Source organism: Anolis carolinensis, unplaced genomic scaffold (genome assembly GCF_035594765.1).
Source record: "Anolis carolinensis isolate JA03-04 unplaced genomic scaffold, rAnoCar3.1.pri scaffold_7, whole genome shotgun sequence".
Lineage (NCBI taxonomy): Eukaryota > Metazoa > Chordata > Lepidosauria > Squamata > Dactyloidae > Anolis > Anolis carolinensis.
This window is the reverse complement of record NW_026943818.1, coordinates 15040729-15061407: the sequence shown is the minus strand read 5'-3', so window position 1 is coordinate 15061407 and position 20679 is coordinate 15040729. Positions and strand designations below refer to the sequence as shown.

Sequence of the window (20679 nt, the reverse complement as noted above, 5' to 3'; positions counted from 1 at the left end):
CTTTTATTCCGAGATCTTCCAGGGCCTGACATTACACACACAGATCTCCCATCGGGGTTGTGGGTCAGCTATATGATATACTGCCAATTTGTCGGGAACTAGTCAGAACTCGCTTTCTATACCCTATGGTAAGAAGGAAAATAAAGCTGTTTCCAAGGAGTTGCCTTTGTGAGTGTTCTTTTATTCCGAGATCTTCCAGGGCCTGACATACACACAGAAATCTCCCATTGATAGGACTGCATCCCATCAGAGCCATGGCGAGTTTATGTACATTTATGTACACTCCATGCCAATTTGGTTGGGAAAAGGAGGAGAGCTCTGGCATCTGATAAGAGCCAACTGGACTCTGGGAGATGTAGCATATTCTGTGGGAATGGAATGTAGCCATCAGAAATAGATAACGAGAGGGGTCATGGGTCAGCTAGATGATATACTGCCAATTTGTCGGGAACTAGTCAGAACTCGCTTTCTATACCCCATGGTAAGAAGGAAAATAAAGCTGTTTCCAAGGAATTGCCTTTGTGAGTGTGCTTTTATTCCGAGATCTTCCAGGGCCTGACAGATCTCCCATTGATAGGACTGCATCCCATCAGAGCCATGGCGAGTTTATGTACATTTATACGTTCTCATAGAAATGACGGCGATGGATGTTCAGCCGGTGACTAAAGAGAGAAGGAGCGGATTAGTGGTCCCATCTGGAACGGCTTAGCAAACAAAGAGTTGATTTCCAGCGATTCTATCACTGGGTTCTCTTGACAAGGTTTGATCACAGCCTTCCTCTGAGGCCGAGAGAGTGTGAAGTTATCCAATGGGAGCAAGGGTTCGAACTCTGGTGTCCAGTGTCATCTTATGGAACTGACCCATTTCAATGAATGGAGTTGATTAGTCATGGAAACCCTACTGATTCCAAGGATTTCCTCCTCCTCCTTGTTTGAGCATCTAATAGTGAATAACACTATTCACTATTGAGAAGAGTTCTTTGTCAGTTGGAATGTTGCAGTTAATCACTCTAATTAGCATTGGAAAGGTTTGTGTCTTGCCTGGGGGAGCTCCAGGGATGACTAACAAAGCATGTCCCCCAAGCAAGAGACGAACCTTTCCAATGCTAATTAGAGTGATTAAATGCAACATTCACGCAACATTCCAACTGACAAAGGACTCTTGCCACACCCTGGACTCTCCACAGATATATATTAACCTTCCTTGCCTAGTTTCTCCATGCCTCACAACCTCTGAGGATGCCTGCCATAGATGTGGGCGAAACGTCAGGAGAGAATACTTCTGGAACATGGAGATATATTCCTCACAACCTCTGAGGATGCCTGCCATAGATGTGGGTGAAACATCAGGAGAGAATACTTCTGGAACATGGAGATATATTCCTCACAACCTCTGAGGATGCCTGCCATAGATGTGGGTGAAACATCAGGAGAGAATACTCCTAGAACATGGCCAGACAGCCCGGAATACATACAACAACCCTGTGATCCCGGCCATGAAAGCCTTTGACCACACAATGTTCTTCATCCATATTCATGATGTCCAGCATCTTTTTGAGCCATTGGTCTTTTGTTGGTATTAATTTCTGTCTCCAAACTTTAGCGTAGATGATTCTCGTAGCCGTAATGATGTAGGTAAAAAGCTTGTCTGTGCTTGTACTCCATTCGGAGTAGGAAGAATTCCGGTTTTAGAGGAATTTTTGTTTTCAGGATCTTCTGACTGGGCCGGGCTGTGGCGCAGGCTGGTGAGCAGCCAGCTGCAACAAATCACTCTGACCAAGAGGTCATGAGTTCGAGGCCAGCTCGGAGCCTGCGTTTGTCTCCTCTGTCTCTGTTCTATGTTAAGGCATTGAATGTTTGCCTTATATGTGTAATGTGATCCGCCCTGAGAAGGGCGGAATATAAATACTGTAAATAAGTAAATAAATAAATTTCAGTCGAGTCAAGGAGTGTTGGCCCCGTCCTGAATGTGCTTCTTTTTTGGGCTTCTTTTTGCCAACTTTGTGGTCTGAGGCTATTGATCGCTCTCTCCCTTCTTTGGCTCGGTGGCTCTCTGGCCGAGAGGTCGGTTGAGTCCAAGGTCGAGGATGTGGCGGCCTTGTTTGTGCAGGTTGCCCCGCCCGCCAGCGAGAGGCTCGATCTCCGTTGCATGGATCCCTTTCCCTCCTTTCTTATCTCGTTTTGTCCTCTGGTTCTTCCCCGACTTTGGTCAGAGTCGCTTTCATGGAGATCATCGTGTCGCTCGCAGGCTCCCCGAGGCCTCTCTTCGAAATGAACGGAACGGCGTCTCCTTCTCTACCAGCATCTCCATTTGCAGGACTTTAATAATACAGAGTTACAACCTCCAACATACAGACGACTCCTAGATAAGAACGGGGCCGAGACAGCCGGAAGTGAGACAAATCTACCTTTAAGAAGGGAAATCCAACCCTGGAAGAGTTACGATCAAGGGGAGAAAGGTGTCTCCGCTGAAGATTTCTCAACAATCCTTGTTCCCAATTTTTGCAAATTATCACAGAGACAGTGTGTTGTCGAAGACATTGCAATCCACCAGAAGAATGTGGAAAATTTCAACAGAAAGGAGGAAACCATGAAAATGAACAAAACCTGGCTCCCAATATTAAAAAAAACTAAAAAATCAGAACAGTAAATAAGGAGCAACACTCTGAAAACAGAGGAATTCCAGACATGGATCAATCAGGGGACAGCTAACGTCTCTGAACAAAGGATTTTATAAGGTTTTTATAAACAAGAAGAATGTGGACAATTTCAACAGAAAGGAGGAAACCATGAAAATGAACAAAATCTGGCTACCAGTATTTTAAAAACTCAAAAATCAGAACAGTAAACAAGGAGCAACACTCTGAAAACTGGGGAATTACAAACATGGATCAATCAGGGGGCAGCTAACGTCTCTGAACAAAGGATTTTATAAGGTTTTTGTAATGTGTTTTTAACAATGTTATAAATGGATCTGTTTATATTGTTTTGTTTTTATGATTGCATTTTGGGTATTAAATTTTTGCCAATTTTTGTAAGCCGCCCTGAGTCCCCTTGGGTGAGAAGGACGGGATATAAATGTTGTAAATAAATAAATAAATAAATTTCCCCAGGCCAGGACATGAAGCTTGCAAGGCCATTTTATGCTAATCAAGGTGATTAATCACAACATTCAGACTGGCCTCCAACAGACGAGAGTTCTTTCTCCCACCCTGGACATTATTCCAGAGAGATATAAACCTTCCTTGTTTAGTTTCTCCATATACTTCACAACCTCTGAGGATGCCTGCCATAGATGTGGGCGAAACGTCAAGAGAGAATGCTTCTGGAACACGGCCAGACAGCCCGGAAAACACACAACGACCCTACCACGGAGACAGAAAGAGAAGGGAAATCTTCTGAACTGGGGCACAGGCAGCAAAGGAAACTTAAAATTCTCAAATTCCAAAATTCTCAAACTGGTCTCACGCTGGTTCAGGATGCTTAAACCAGTCTCAAACTGGTCCAGGATGTCAGAACCGATCCCAAACTGGTCCAAGATGCTCAAACTGGTCCACGATGCTCAAGCCGGTCCCAAACTGGTTCAGAATGGTCAAACCAGTCCCAAACTGGTCCAGGATATCAGAACTGATCTCAAACTGGTCCAAGATGCTCAAACCATTCCCAACCAGCTCAAGATGCTCAAACCAGTCCCAAACTGATCCAGGATGTCAAAACTGATCCCAAACTGGTCCAAGATGCTCAAACAGATTCCAAAATGGTTCAGGATGCTGAAACCCGTACCAAACTGGTTCAAGATGCTCACACTGGTCCCACACTTGTCCAATATGCTCAAACCAGTCCCAACTGGTCCAGGATGTCAGAACAGATCCCAAACTGGTCCAAGATGTTTACACCAGTTCCAAACTGGTTCAAGATGCTCAAACTGATTCCAAACTGGTCCAGTTTGTCCAGACCAATCCCAAACTGGTCCAAGATGTTCAAAGTGGTCCCAAACTGGTTCAAGATGCTCAAACTAGTCCCAAACTGAATAATAATAATAATAATAATAATAATAATAATAATAATAGGTAAAGCGAAGTGAAGAACCTGCTTTGATTGAAGTCAAAAATCAGAAACTCCTCAAAGCACAGCAGACAAAAAACCACTACAAGAAAACCGCACTACAAACTAGAGTAGAATCAGTACAAGAAAACCGCACTACAAACTAGAGCTGACAACTGGCACAACAAAACATTGCATGGTAAGTTCTTTGAAGGAAAAGCTGACAAGGAGAAGATTAAGTGGAGTAACAACAAAAACAAAAACAACAACAACAACAACATCCTCAAACATTCCATATGCCATCCTTCCGATGAGGTTATCTCCCTTCTTTTTAACGCTTCCTCCAAATAATCGTATCAGCCAGTTACGATATCTGCGAAATGCCATTCGTTCTCTTGCGCTGACCTTTCTGTTCAGCTTCCCCGCAACGTGAGGTTACCAAGATGCAAATAGCTTTAAAGTGTTTGAGTTTTAAAAGAAATCCCCGCTAAATAATAAAATTTTAAAAAAAACGACGGCGGGACATGATTTACAAGAAGAGGGGAAATGTCAGAGTGATAAATGCCTCAACCTTCCTGAGCCATTTACATTTTAATTTTTTTTCTCCTTTGGGTCGAGAATGACGATTATCCGACTCTCAACACACCACAATGCAGGCAGAGTTGCTCTGGGTGTCATTGTTTGTGGTTTTTCTATAAATTACTAGCTTATTGTTAGGTTCTCTTCTTCCAGTTGTGCTGTGGGTCAGTCTTCCCAAGAAGAAAGCACCAAGACACACGCTGGGTAGATTCCAACAGGTTTTTATTGTACAGAATACCAGAATCTTCTCTGTAGCCCATTGATATAGGGGCTCTCACATACCACAGGGTAATTGAGGTTTTCTGGCTGGCCCGTTTTTATGGCTGGCATCTGTTCTTTGTCAGAACGCACCAAGACACACGCTGGGCAGATTCCAACAGGTTTTTATTGTACAGAATACCAGAGTCTTCTCTGTAGCCCATTTATATAGGGGCTCTCACATACCAGAGGGTAACTGGGGTTTTATGGCTGGCATCTGTTCTTTGTCAGAAAGCACCAAGACACACGCTGGGTAGATTCCAACAGGTTTTATTATACAGAATACCAGAATCTTCTCTGTAGCCCATTTATATAGGGGCTCTCGCATACCAGAGGGTAATTGAGGTTTTATGGCTGGCATCTGTTCTTTGTCAGAAAGCACCAAGACACACGCTGGGTAGATTCCAACAGGTTTTTATTGTACAGAATACCAGTATCTTCTCTGTGGCCCATTTATATACGGGCTCTAACATACCAGAGGGTAATTGAGGTTTTATGGTTGGCCCGTTTTATGGTTGGCATCTGTTCTTTGTCAGAAAGCACCAAGACACACGCTGGGTAGATTCCAACAGGTTTTTATTGTACAGAATACCAGAATCTTCTCTGTAGCCCATTGATATAGGGGCTGTCACATACCAGAGGGTAATTGAGGTTTTATGGCCGGCATCTGCTCTTTGTCAGCGCTTGCTCTGTGTCCGGAGATATCAAAGATCGGAGATCATGACATCTAGGGACTCAGTGGTGCCCAGGTTATTAGAAGAAGGCACTATGTGTTTTGGGATATTAGGAAATATCCCAAAACAGATCTGTCGCTGGCTGGGTTCAGTGCTGTCTGGATAAGGGTGAACTACAACTTCCAGATTCCCAGGACAATCACCTCCAAAGCAGAATTGGCCATGTTGGGTCTGTGTGCCAAGTTTGGTCGAGATCTGATGTCAGCTGGGTTCAGTGCTTTCTGGATGCAGGTGAACTACAACTCCCAAGAACAAGGTCCATTCCCCTAAACCCCTGCAGTATGTTTAGTTGGTTATGGGGCATCTCTGTGGCAAGTTTGGTCCAGATACGTCGTCAGATGGGTTCGGTGTTGTCTGGATAAGGGTGAACTACAACTTCCAGAGCAAAGGTCAATCACTGCGAAACCAGGCATTTAGGGCTGTGTGAAGTATTATTATTATTAACACAAAGACATAGTATGACACAGCAAATGAGATATATCTTTTGGATTTCGTATCACAAAATCACAAGTCGAACACTTCCCAAGTGTCTAGGACTGTGTGATGTATTTTCGGATGATGCGTACAGATCCCAGTCGGGTGGCCTTTTGCAGTTGACAGATCGTGATTTTGTCAATGTCTATTGTTTCCAAATGCTGGCTGAGATCTTTTGGCACGGCACCCAGTGTGCCCATCACCGCCGGGACCACCTGCACTAGTTTCTGCCAGAGTCTTTGCAGTTCAATCAGCTTTTCCTTCAATTTTGTCGAGGAACTTTCCATGCAGTGTTTTGTCGTGCCAGCTGTCAGCTCTAGTTTGTAGTGCGGTTTTCTTGTACTAGTTTTTTGTCTGATGTGCTTTGAGAAGTTTCTAGTTTTTGACTTCAATCAAAGCAGGTTGTTGTTGTTGTTATTATTATTATTATTATTATTATGCGTAGGTTGGATGCCATCCATGCAATGTTTTGTTGTGCCAGCTGTCAGCTCTAGTTTGTAGTGCGGTTTTCTTGTACTGGTTTTTTGTCTGCTGTGCTTTGAGGAGTTTCTAGTTTTTGACTTCAATCAAAGCAGGTTATTATTATTATTATTATTGTTGTTGTTGTTGTTGTTGTTATTATTATGCAGAGGTTGGATGCCATCCATGCAGTGTTTTGTTGTTCCAGCTGTCAGCTCTAGTTTGTAGTGCGGTTTTCTTGTACTGGTTTTTTGTCTGCTGTGCTTTGAGGAGTTTCTAGTTTTTGACTTCAATCAAAGCAGGTTGTTATTATTATTATTATTATTATTATTATTATTATTATCGGAAAGGAGTGCGTCCAGGGCTTCTTCTGAGGACCAGAGGCCCCCAAGACTGAGCCGAGCGCCCTATTGATTCGGGAAAGCCAAAGCCGTGCCTTGTCCTGGCAGCCGGTCCAGCACATCCCTTGCAGACAGGACTCTCGTTTGTTCATATTCGTTCGGCTGCCGAGAGATAAATATTTGATGACCGCTTCTTCAAAAAGAGACGGGCCTGCACGATCTGGGCACCAAGAGGGAGGAGGACGGCCAGCCAAGAGCACAGCGCGCTACAACTCCCAGGGAGGCCGAGGCGGGTGGGTTCGAGCGAGCGAGCGAGCGAGGGGTGCCGGCGGGGCCAGAGGGCTCTCCGGCTAATGGCTCTGCCTCCTGACCTGGATTCGGGGTGCATTCAGGCATGAGCAAGAGCAGCCCAGCCGGCCTTGGATCACAGTGGTTTCCCGCTCTGATCAAAGGCAGACAAGACGAGAACAGGCAGCGGCTTCCGACCCAGGTTTGCAGGACGGTCGAGCCGCCAAGGGCCCCCGAGGCCATCCAAACCAACCCCACCTGCACGAAGAGGGACAGGGTGTCCGGACAAATGCCTGCCCAGCACAACTTTGTTCTCTGCATTTTAAGATGTAGAAATACGTTTTACTACGTGGATTTAAGACAACGTTTATGTGTTCCCAGTTAAGCTGTAACTTGCCCTGACCCACAAGGACTGCCAAGCAAAAAATAGAATTATTATTATTATTATGATACAGCAAACAAGATAGATATGCTGGATTTTATATCACAAAATCACAAGTCGAGCACTTCCCAAGTGTCTGTTGTTGTTGTTGTTGTTGTTATTATTATTAATGTTGTAACCTGCCTCGGGCCACAAGGAGAGGTGGGTAAGAAATATTATTATTTATATTGTATGACACAGCAAACAAGATAGATATGCTGGATTTTGTATCATAAAATCACAAGTCGAGCTCTTCCCAAGTGTCTGTTGTTGTTGTTGTTGTTGTTGTTATTATTATTATTATTATTATTAATGTTATAACCTGCCTTGAGCCACAAGGAGAGGTGGGTAAGAAATATTATTAATTTATTGTATGACACAGCAAACAAGATTAAAAAATAAATGAATTAATAATGATTAATTTAATAAATAATATAATAATTATTATTATTATTAATGTTGTAACCTGCCTTGAGCCACAAGGAGAGGCGGGTAAGAATTATTATTATTATTTATTATGACACAGCAAACAAGATAGATATGCTGGATTTCGTATCACAAAATTATTATTATTATTATTATTATTATTATTATTATTTATTATGACACAGCAAACAAGATAGATATGCTGGATTTCGTATCACAAAATTATTATTATTATTATTATTATTATTATTTATTATGACACAGCAAACAAGATAGATATGCTGGATTTCGTATCACAAAATTATTATTATTATTATTATTATTATTATTATTATTTTACTATGACACAGCAAACAAGATAGATATGCTGGATTTCATATCACAAAATCACAAGTCGAACACTTCCCAAGCGTCTAGGACTGTGTGATGTATAGATATTATTATTATTATTATTATTATTATTATTATTATTATTATTGTATGACACAGCAAACAAGATAGATATGCTGGATTTCGTATCACAAAATCACAAGTCGAATACTTCCCAAGTGTCTAGGACTGTGTGATGTATTATTATTATTATTATTATTATTATTATTATTATTTTACTATGACACAGCAAACAAGATAGATATGCTGGATTTCATATCACAAAATCACAAGTCGAACACTTCCCAAGTGTCTAGGACTGTGTGATGTATATTATTATTATTATTATTATTATTACTATTATTATTATTGGATACACAACAACATGAGTCCATAGCAAACAAGATTACTCTGCAGGCTATTATTATTATTATTATTATTATTAGATGCACAACAAGATGATGGGAGCTCTAGTTCAACGTAACAAGCAGATTAGACCAAACACTATAAATTGTTAATTTTAAAAAGTAGTCTTCTTAGCTTCCTTTCCCTAATTTGGCCTCCTTCCCGCACTGAATATATATATATATATATATATATATATATATATATATATATATATATGAGTCTTTATGGCTTTAACATTCGCGGCGCATGGAGCTGCAGCAAAGGAGCCATGCATTAATTGCAAGTTTTGCAACCGAGATGCAGCCGCCCAGGATGAGCAAGCAAGCGGCAGGGAAGGTTGTAAATGTTGTAATTTTTATTTTTTTAATACAGAGCTCCAGACTCTCCTTTATTGGTTAAGCCGTAAAATAAAAAAGCCCCCAGAATTCAATTTAAAGGGGGGAAAAAACCCGCAATTGGCCTGTTTCTCTAAGCGTTGCTGGTCTCTGGGGCCCTTGTTTGTTCTCCTTACAGGAAATGCTGCATCACCAGCATAAAAGGAGATGCCAAGAAGTTCTTCGTTCCATCCTTTTCCACACGTTCCTTCCTCCCTTCTTCCATCCATCCTGACATTTAGTGCAAACCCCAGCAAGCCTTTGAAAGGCTCAAGGTCAGGCCGGTCAAGAAGCTGTAGTTTTCCAAGGCCGCTATATTTCCGTCCCTAAATACAACGCCTAGGACGGTGATGGCCAACCTACGACACACGCGTGTCACCACTGACACGCCTAGCCATTTTTGCTGACACGCTGCCGCATGCAGATTGATTGGATGACTATGTCTTTTGTGGCCAAATTTGGTGCGATTTGGTCCAGTGGTTTTGGTGTTTACTCCATAGGAATTATGCACATTACATTATATCTATTAGGCATGTCCGATCGATGGAAAAAATGTTTCAATTCTCGTTTCTAAAGTAGAGGGTGCCGGCACTTCGATGTAGAAAGTATTTCCGAATTTTTCACCCAAAATTTTCTGATATTTCCAAAAATTCGTAATGATTCTAAATGTTTCTAAAATGGCGGACATGTGCAGTCACCAAAAAAAAAAGGAAACTGGGGGGGGGGGGACTTTTACAGGGCTCTCCTGCCCTCATTTCTTGAGCTATCCTTATCAAATTTGGTACAGTGGGAGATCACATTCAACAGTCTTTGCTCAACAAATTGCAGAACATTTCCTGTCTTTTATGCTTTTTTTGGGGGAAAAAAATTTAACTAAACATTAAGACACATTTAGAGAATGGGCCAACGATGGTTCTAATTACATCGCTAGTTGCGCCCAGGGACAACGTCTCGGAACTCGATTCAAAAAGCGAGAACAATCTGAAATAATTCCAATATAAGAATCAAAACGATTTTTTGGACAACCCTAATAACTATATATATATATATAAAAGAGTGATGGCATCACGGCGACGCACAAAACAACAAAACTACAGGCCCCCCAACCTCGAAATTTGACAACACAACCCATCATCCACGCCTCTAGGTTGATACAACAAAAAGAAAAGAAAAATAAAGTCCTAATTAGAGAGAGAGGAATAATTGCTTTTATCCAATTGCTGCCAGTTAGAAGGCTAAGCTCCTCCAACTTGGTCTCCTAGCAATCCAATAAAAAATAATAAAAAGCACTAAAAAAATTAATACAATAAAATACTATAATAACAGAAAATAACTAAAAATAATACAAGAAAATAATAAAATAAAATATAATAAATAAAAATATAACTTACAATAAAATTAATAAAAAAATGCAACGCGTGGCCGGGCACAGCTAGTCTATATATATAAAAGGGTAATGAAATTTCGGCCTAGGACAAAACTACACATCCCAGAAACACTCAACTTGGCAGCACAACCCCTCATCCATGCCTCTATGTTCATACAACGAAAATAAAATTAAAATAAAGTCCTAATTAGAGGGAGAGGAATAATTGTTTTTATCCAATTGCTGCCAGTTCAAAGGCTAAGCTTCGCCCACTTGGTCTCCACTTGGTCAAAGTGGCTCTTGGATTGAGGGTGCCACTCCAGCTACTCCAGAAAACGGCCAGGCTTTGAAGCTGCAAGACTATTCAGTGCTATTCAAGCGGGCCAAACCAAGATTCCCCTACAAAGGAAGGAGCCAGGCTTCTTTGATTGAGGGCGCTACTCCAGAAAATGGCCAGGCTTTGAGGCTGCAAGGCTCTTCACTGCTATTCCACCTGGCCAACAAAGGATTCCCATAAACCACAGCAACACGTGGCTGGGCAAAAACCCCACTTTACTAGTTTCCAACAGAGCTCACAACCTCTGAGGATGACTGCCGTAGATGTGGGCGAAGCGTCAGGAGAGAATGCTCTGGAACATGGCCAGGCAGTCCAGAAAACTCACAGCAATCGAGCAGCAATTTCTTTCTTTCTTCCTTCCTTCTCCTCCTTCCCACGGCCCGTAATTATGCCCAATAACTGTCAGGTCCCTTTGGTTCTCCCACAAAGCCACGGAAGTGATTTTTCCAACAGATGTTCTGTTCTAATAGAGGAAAAGTCCGGGTCGGGGGGGGGGGGGCAAAGGGGAAGGGCCAGAGGGGGGGCCGCCCGCCTGTCCCTTAATTTGCCCCCAATCCATCCATCCATTATTCAGCAAGAGCGATCCGGGGATAATGAGGAGCTCCAGCCGACCTCGAGGTTTCTCGGGGGCTCTTCTGCCTTTTGATCCGCTCTTCCCTTTGTGTCTTCTTATGCAAGGACACATTCTTTTTGCAAATTTTTAAATTTTCACAGAGAAGGAATGAAACGGCAAGCTGGACTAGAGAGCCCAGAATCCCCAAGCAGAAAAAGGGTTTTTTTCCCCATCCTGGACGCATCTAGCACGAGTTGCGCCCCGACACACGGAGTTGCACGCACGGAGACGTCCTCCCGCACTGCCCGACAGCGCAGGTATAATATGCGCAACCACACCAGTTCTGAAAGTTTCTGCTCTGCAGCCTAAACACCGACACATTTCGACTACAGGCAGAGCCGGCCCTAGGTAATTTTCAAGCGTAGCCAAACAGAATTTTGGCACCCCCCCCCCCCAAACAAATCACTGAAAAATAAAAGCGTTGGATAAGCGAAAATGTTTGATAATAAGGAGGGATTAAGGAAAAGCCTATTAAACATCAAATTACATTAAGATTTTACAAATTAAGCACTAAAACATCATGTTTTACAACAAATCAACAGAAAAAGCAGTTCAATACCTTGCGGAGGCAGGCCGCAGGAGACAGGAGTTGCTTCGATAAGGTACAACTGCCTAGTTGGCCTGGTGGTTGAACCGCCCCTGACTACTGGACTCGTTTCCAAGTGCATTTACACCACGGAATTGATAACACTTTAACCATCATGGATCAATAATAATAATAATAATACAATAACAAAAACATTTTTTGTATTCCACCAACCACCAAACCATTTCGACTACAGGACTCGTCTCCAAGTGCATCTACACCACGGAATTGTTGCGGTTTGGTAACACTTTAACCATTGTGGATCAATAATAATAATAATAATACAATAACAAAAACATTTTTTGTATTCCGTCAACCACCAAACCAATTCGACTCCTGACGTTTCGCCCACATCTATGGCAGGCATCCTCAGAGGTTGTGAGGCATGGATAAACAAGGCGATGTGGGCGAAGCGTCAGGAGAGAATACTTCTGGAACATGGCCACACAGCCCGAAAGACATACAACAACCCTGAAGTCGGGAAAGCTGGAAGGAAGAGGAGGAGGAAGATGGAAGAGGACAAGACGACAAAGATTGAGAGAGGAAGAGGAGGAGTTAGGAGGAGGAGGAAGACGAAGAGGAAGGGGTTGAAGAGCAGAAGATGACAGGAGAAGGAGGAGGAATGAGAAGGGGAGAGAGCTTCTCCTTCCTTTTGGGAGACACGAGCCCCGGGAGTGACCGTGCAGACACCGTGGCTACTCACATGGGTGCAGAACCTCTCCGGGGGGTCCCCGCAGGTGATGCCCGGGGGCTGGACGCGGACGGTGGCGTAGTCCTTCAGGGGCCCGGCCCGGGGCTGGCAGGCGTAGAACTCCCAGGTGGGGCCCTCGTCGGTGGTGACCCAGGACTTGCAGACGTCGTACTGCCCCACCACCAGTGGGAGGCAGTGCAGCAGGAAGGCCGCCTGGTGCAGCATGGCCGGCGGCGCAGGGGTGGGCGGCGGCAGCAGGGGCGAGGGCTCCGGGTCCGCGGGGCAGGGCCTCCCTCTCCTGGCTCAGGGCAGGAGCTCCGCATCAGCATGGACGCTCCCTCTGCACCCACGATCCCAGCGGGGAAGCCGTCCTTCCGAGGGTTCCGATAACGGGTCGGTCTTTCGCCTCGCCGGGCCCGGATCAGGCGTGCGCTGCAGCGTCCCTCAACTTCATTTCCCCCTTTTTGGGCACAATCTTCCAAGTCGGAAAAGGAGAAGGAGAAAAAATACCACAAGGCGACTCTCGGCCGTCAATCGATAGAGGGATCAAGTTCTGATTCTGGGGTGAAATGCGATCCTGGGAGGGAAGGAAACCGGCGGAGAGGCTGCGCAGTCGGCGATCTCCGCAACCTTTGGGGGACCTTCCTAAAGTGCTTCCGAGCAGCAAAATCTCAACAAAAATAAAAACAGTCTGAGAACGAGTGGTATCGTCTCTTTATATGGAACTTTCAAAAAAAGACGTATATTCGCAAAAATAGGAGTATACTCGTATTATCCGGAACGCAAGAAAAAAGAAGCATATTCTTATTCGTCTTATATGGAACTCACGAAAAGTCGTATATTCGGATCATCTAGAGCTCTGAAAGTGTCGCGAGAAAACCTTTGGGAGTCTTGTTTCATTGGGGGAAAACGGCGACGGAGTCCGACGAAGAAGTCCTCGTCATTGTAGCGCTCGTTTTTACAAACAGACACCCGGATTTATCCTTAACGGCTCCGGTCTTCCTTGGCGGGGAAAAGGGAGGCCACATAGAGATGGTGTTTCGCGTCGAAAAGTATCCAAGCTTTTCTTTTTTTCCTGAGGTCTTGGAGAGACGGGGAGGAGAATCTTTCATCGAGGGCACCTGCAGCGAGTTGGTGTCAAATAGAAAGAAATAAGTATTAAGGAGACGAAATGGCAGAGGTTGAGATCAAAACAAAAAGAAACGACTGCCGTATATACTCGAGTATAAGCCGAGTTTTTCAGCCCTTTTTAAAGCACTGAAAAAGTCCCCCTGGGCTTATACTTGGGTGAGGGTCCTGGTTGGCTTATATTCGGGTCAGCTTATACTCGAGTATATATATATTTATTTATTTACAACATTTATACCCCGCCCTTCTCACCCTGTGCTTCATGCAAATTGGAAATACAGTAGAGTCTCGCTTATCCAACGTAAACGGGCTGGCAGAACGTTGGATAAGCGAATATGTTGGATAATAAGGAGAGATTAAGGAAAAGTCTATTAAACATTAAATTAGGTTATGATTTTACAAATTAAGCACCAAAATATCATGATGTATTGAAAACATTGACTACAAAAATGCGATGGATAATCCAGAACGTTGGATAAGCGAGTGTTGGATAAGTGAGACTCTACTGTAGTATGCTTTGAATTGATGAGGAGGATCGGTTATTGGTTTGGAATCAATGATATGGCCCTAATAATAACAACAACGATAACAACAACAACAATAATAGAACCTGTCATCCAAATTTCAAATAATATATTAAGAACTGATGGGAAGGATTGATGATTGGTTTCGAATCAATGACATGGCTCTCATAATAATGATGATGACGATGTTGTTGTTGTTGTTGTTGTTGTTGTTATTATTATTATTATTATTGGGTTTGTAAGCAGAGAGGTCTAGTTATATCAGGCCTCCAGGTGTCTATCTATATATATAAAAGGGTAATGGAATCACGGCACCAGACAAAACAACTAAACTAAATGCCCCACAACCTCGAAAATTGACAGCACAACCTCTCATCCAGGCCTCTACGTTCATACAACAAAAAGAAAAGAAAAATAAAGTCCTAGCCACAGCAACGCGTGGCCGGGCACAGCTAGTATAATGTATAAACGTATTGACCAGAATATAACCAGATAAGTCCAAAGACATTCGCCTCTTGGAAATGGCGAATCCCTCTGGCCATTTCCCAAACCAAGGCAATTGACCAAAGCCATTGTTTATGTGTTTGTACGCAGGCAGGTGATTCCCTGCCAGCCCAGGTAAATCCAAACTAGTTTATCTCGCTATATCAGGCATGGGTCAACTTGGGTCTTCTTTAGTGTGGGAGGAACTGTAGTCATGCCACTGTACTGAGCATGTTCAGACGCAGGACTCCATTTTGTAAGATCTCGGTGGAGCGGCGGAGGGGGAATAGGAAAGGGCCTGAGGCTGTGAGGAATGGTGGGAGTTGGAATCCAAAACACCCGGAGGGAGGTTTGCCCATGCCTGTACCTCTTTAGTGCGGGAGGAACTGTAGTCATGCGATTGTACTGAGCATGTTCAGACGCAGGACTCCATTTTGCTAGACCTGAGGGGTGAAAAGGAAAGGGCCTGAGGCTGTTAGGAATGATGGGAGTTGGAGTCCAAAACACCCGGAGGGAGGTTTGCCCATGTCTGTAACTCTTTAGTGTGGGAGGAATTGTAGTCATGCAATTGTACTGAGCATGTTCAGACGCAGGACTCCATTTTGTTAGACCTGAGGGGTGAAAAGGAAAGGGCCTGAGGCTGTTAGGAATGGTGGGAGTTGGAGTCCAAAACACCCGGAGGGAGGTTTGCCCATGCCTGTACCTCTTTAGTGCGGGAGGAACTGTAGTCATGCGATTGTACTGAGCATGTTCAGACGCAGGACTCCATTTTGCTAGACCTGAGGGGTGAAAAGGAAAGGGCCTGAGGCTGTTAGGAATGATGGGAGTTGGAGTCCAAAACACCCGGAGGGAGGTTTGCCCATGTCTGTAACTCTTTAGTGTGGGAGGAATTGTAGTCATGCAATTGTACTGAGCATGTTCAGACGCAGGACTCCATTTTGTTAGACCTGAGGGGTGAAAAGGAAAGGGCCTGAGGCTGTTAGGAATGGTGGGAGTTGGAGTCCAAAACACCCGGAGGGAGGTTTGCCCATGCCTGTACCTCTTTAGTGCGGGAGGAACTGTAGTCATGCGATTGTACTGAGCATGTTCAGACGCAGGACTCCATTTTGCTAGACCTGAGGGGTGAAAAGGAAAGGGCCTGAGGCTGTTAGGAATGATGGGAGTTGGAGTCCAAAACACCCGGAGGGAGGTTTGCCCATGTCTGTAACTCTTTAGTGTGGGAGGAATTGTAGTCATGCAATTGTACTGAGCATGTTCAGACGCAGGACTCCATTTTGTTAGACCTGAGGGGTGAAAAGGAAAGGGCCTGAGGCTGTTAGGAATGGTGGGAGTTGGAGTCCAAAACCTTTGGAGGGCCCAAGTTGGCCCATGCCTGCAATAAACAAACCAAAGGTTGCAGACGTTGCCCGATGCCCTTCTCTGTCCTTCTCCTGAGAACCCATTCAGGCTGGCGAACACCCGCAGGCACCCATTGTTTTACCAGCACAGAATACATTATGCTTAAGGAAGGGGCCTGAGGCTGTTAGGAATGATGTGAGTTGGAGTCCAAATCACCTGGAGGGAGGTTTGCCCATGCCTGTAACTCTTTAGTGTGGGAGGAAGTTTAGTCATGCGATTGTACTGAGCATGTTCAGACGCAGGACTCCGTTTTGTTAGACCTCGGTGGAGTGGCGGAGGGGGAAAAAGGAAGGGACCTGAGGCTGTTAGGAATGGTGGGAGTTGGGGTCCAAGTTGGCCCATGCTTGTGAGAGGAATATGTCGTCCACGTACTGAAGGATGTTGTTAACGTACTAAAGGAACGGCGGGATGAGAACGAGGGAGGAAGAAGCAAACAAACAATGCAGCCAGGTGACCGCTCAGAGGCAGAGGATTTATTGGGAGAATGGAATTTAATAAAAAACAATTTGGAAGATTAATCTCATTTAAGGCCTTCCTAATACAGCCGGAGCAGTGACCTCTCCCGGCGTTGGCTGGCGTTTAATCCAACATCCCTTTCCAATAGAGCTGTTATAGTATTATTGTTGTTGCTTTTTGTACAAAAGAAAAAAAGGAGGGGAAGAAAGCCAACGAACTGGGATCACAAATCAAAATGACTTAAGAACGGAATGTACACAAGGCAAAGCTGGAGCCGGTTTGGCCTCCTTCTCTCGTTATCCTAGATTTCATGTATTTCCTCCACCACAGACATCCCAGTTACAGAGAGCATTGTGAGCATGTCCAAGAGCCCTGCCCGTGTCCTCCACAAACACCATCCTGCCCACTGCCCAAGGGAAGGCTTTCATTCGGGGATAATTCCATCCTAGATTTCATGTATTTCCTCCACCACAGACATCACAGTTACAGAGAGTGTTGTAAACATGTCCAAGAGCCTGCCAATGTCCTCCACAAACACCACACTGCCCACCACCCAAGTGAAGGCAATTTCGGGGACAATTCCATCCTAGATTTCATGTATTTCCTCCACCACAGACATCCCAGTTACAGAGAGCATTGTAAACATGTCCAAGAGCCCTGCCAGTGTCCTCCACAAACACCACCCTGCCCACCGCCCAAGTGAAGGCTTTCATTTGTGGACAATTCCATCCTAGATTTTATGTGTTTCCTCCACCACAGACATCTCAGTGTTTCTGATCCCAAAACTATATTATTATTATTATTAGTAGTAGTAGTAGTAGTAGTAGTATTTTGGAGAGAGAAGTAATTAGGACCCCAAAACTATATTATTATTATTATTGGAAAGAGAAGTAGTTAGGACCTCAAAACTATATTATTATTATTATTATTATTATTATTATTATTATTATTATTATTATTATATTGGGACCATGTCTTTTCATCATATCAAGTAGAGATATTATTATTATTATTATTATTATTATTATTATTATATTGGGACCATGTCTTTTCATCATATCAAGTGGAGATTTATTATTATTATTATTATTATTATTATTATTATTATTATATTGGGACCATGTCTTTTCATCATATCAAGTAGAGATTTATTATTATTATTATTATTATTATTATTATTATTATTATTATTATTATTATTATTATTATATTGGGACTATGTCTTTTCATCATATCAAGTGGAGATTTATTATTATTATTATTATTATTATTATTATTATTATTATTATTATTATTATATTGGGACCATGTCTTTTCATCATATCAAGTAGAGATTTATTATTATTATTATTATTATTATTATTATTATATTGGGACCATGTCTTTTCATCATATCAAGTGGAGATTTATTATTATTATTATTATTATTATTATTATTATTATTATTATATTGGGACCATGTCTTTTCATCATATCAAGTGGAGATTTTTATTATTATTATTATTATTATTATTATTATTATTATTATTATATTGGGACTATGTCTTTTCATCATATCAAGTGGAGATTTTATTATTATTATTATTATTATTATTATTATTATTATTATTATTATTATATTGGGACCATGTCTTTTCATCATATCAAGTGGAGATTATTATTATTATTATTATTATTATTATTATTATATTGGGACCATGTCTTTTCATCATATCAATATTATTATTATTACTACTACTATTATTTCCCATTCATTTTGGCCTGTGATCCTTTCGAATCCCGCTCTTCTCTTGTGTTATTCTTCTTCCCGTCCATCTTATTATTATTATTATTATTATTATTATTATTATTATTATTATTTCCCATTCATTTTGGCCTGGGATCCTTTCGAATCCCGCTCTTTTCTTGTGTTATTCTTCTTCCTGTCCATCTTATTATTATTATTACTATTATTTCCCATTCATTTTGGCCTGTGATCCTTTTGAATCCTGTTCTTCTCTTGTGTTATTCTTCTTCCCGTCCAACTCCATAGCTGGGGATAAGTATAGATCCTTTGGTTTTGGAAAACTTTTCCGTTCCAGCGTGATATTTTCCCCGTCCCCCCTTTTTCTCCCTTTTCTCGAAATAGATCTGTCAGATGGTTGCCATAAACCAAATGTGGGTTTGGTGGGGTTTTTTTTTTTTGCATGACAAACTCTTGTCATTTCTAATATTGACATCCTGGGCGCTGGCTTGGGATGAGTCTGATGCGTCTTCGGAAGTGAGTGAGTTGGATCTGATTTCAGAGAAAAAGACCTTGCATGCATTCGGGTTTTTTTTTTTTTTTGCTTTTTCTTGATTGACTCGTGACTTTCAGAAATATCAGCCAGACTTTGCTTTCCTTCCGAAGAAGAAGAAGAAGGAAAGACAATGATTTCAACTCTTAACTTTGTCCCTTTTGATTGAAAGAGAGTTGCCTCTTCTCTCTCCAAATTAATAATAATAATAATAATAATAAATCTCCACTTGATATGATGAAAAGACATGGTCCCAATATAATAATAATAATAATAATAATAATAATAATAATAATAATAATAATAATAATAACAACAACAATAGAACCTGTCATCCAAATCTCAGATAATATATTATTAATTAACAGGGAGGACTGATCATTGGTTTAGCATTAAAGACATGGTCCCAATATAATAATAATAATAATAATAATAATAATAATAATAATAATAACAATAATAATAATAACAATAGAACCTGTCATCCAAATCTCAGATAATATATTATTAATTAACAGGGAGGACTGATCATTGGTTTAGCATTAAAGACATGGTCCCAATATAATAATAATAATAATAATAATAATAACAATAATAACAATAGAACCTGTCATCCAAATCTCAGATAATATATTATTAATTGACAGGGAGGACTGATCATTGGTTTAGCATTAAAGACATGGTCCCAATATAATAATAATAATAATAATAATAATAATAATAATAATAATAATAATAGAACCTGTCATCCAAATCTCAGATAATATATTACGGGCTCTAATAATAATAATAATAATAATAATAATAATAATAATAATAGAACCTGTCATCCAAATCTCAGATAATATATTACGGGCTCTAATAATAATAATAATAATAATAATAATAGAACCTGTCATCCAAATCTCAGATAATATATTACAAATTGACAGAGACGATTGAAGATTGGTTTGGAATCAACGACATGGCTCTAATAATAATAATAATAATAATAATAATAATAATAATAATAATAATAATAATAGAACCTGTCATCCAAATCTCAGATAATACATTATGAATTGACGGGGAGGATTGAAGATTGGTTTGTAATCAACGACATGGCTCTAATAATAATAATAATAATAATAATAATAATAATAATAATAATAATAATAATAATAATAGAACCTGTCATCCAAATCTCAGATAATACATTACGAATTGACGGGGAGGATTGAAGATTGGTTTGTAATCAACGACATGGCTCTAATAATAATAATAATAATAATAATAATAATAATAATAGAACCTGTCATCTAAATCTCAGATAATACATTACGAATTGACGGGGAGGATTGAAGATTGGTTTGTAATCAATGACATGGCTCTAATCATAGAAATAATATTAATAATGATAATAATTAAAAATATTCTTGATATGATGAAAAAGCTGCACAGAATCCCACAGAATCGCCGTTCCGCCCACCTCGCAAAATTAGATTGTCTCTGACTATCTGGACTATATGATTCTCTCTTTCTGTCTTTTATTGGATTATTCTGCGTTTGAAAGAGAGAGGCGACCCACGGTTACAACACCCTGCTGCGGAATTAAGAGGGAAACGCAAGGGTTCGCTGGGCAATTAAAGGCCGTTTCTTTGGATTCCT

The 20679-nt window shown here is 41.4% G+C and overlaps 1 protein-coding gene across 2 annotated transcripts in view; it reads right to left on the bottom strand.

Annotated features, from left to right (window-relative positions):
* ntng2 (netrin G2) overlaps positions 1–20679 on the bottom strand; it is a 64113-nt gene that overhangs the window by 37292 nt on the left and 6142 nt on the right. For both annotated transcript variants that reach the window (XM_062959176.1, XM_062959175.1), the window contains exon 2: positions 12780–13888. In XM_062959176.1, the coding sequence (XP_062815246.1) occupies positions 12780–12992 (213 nt within the window). In that variant the 5' untranslated portion in view covers positions 12993–13888. The remainder of the gene's footprint in view (positions 1–12779; positions 13889–20679) is intronic.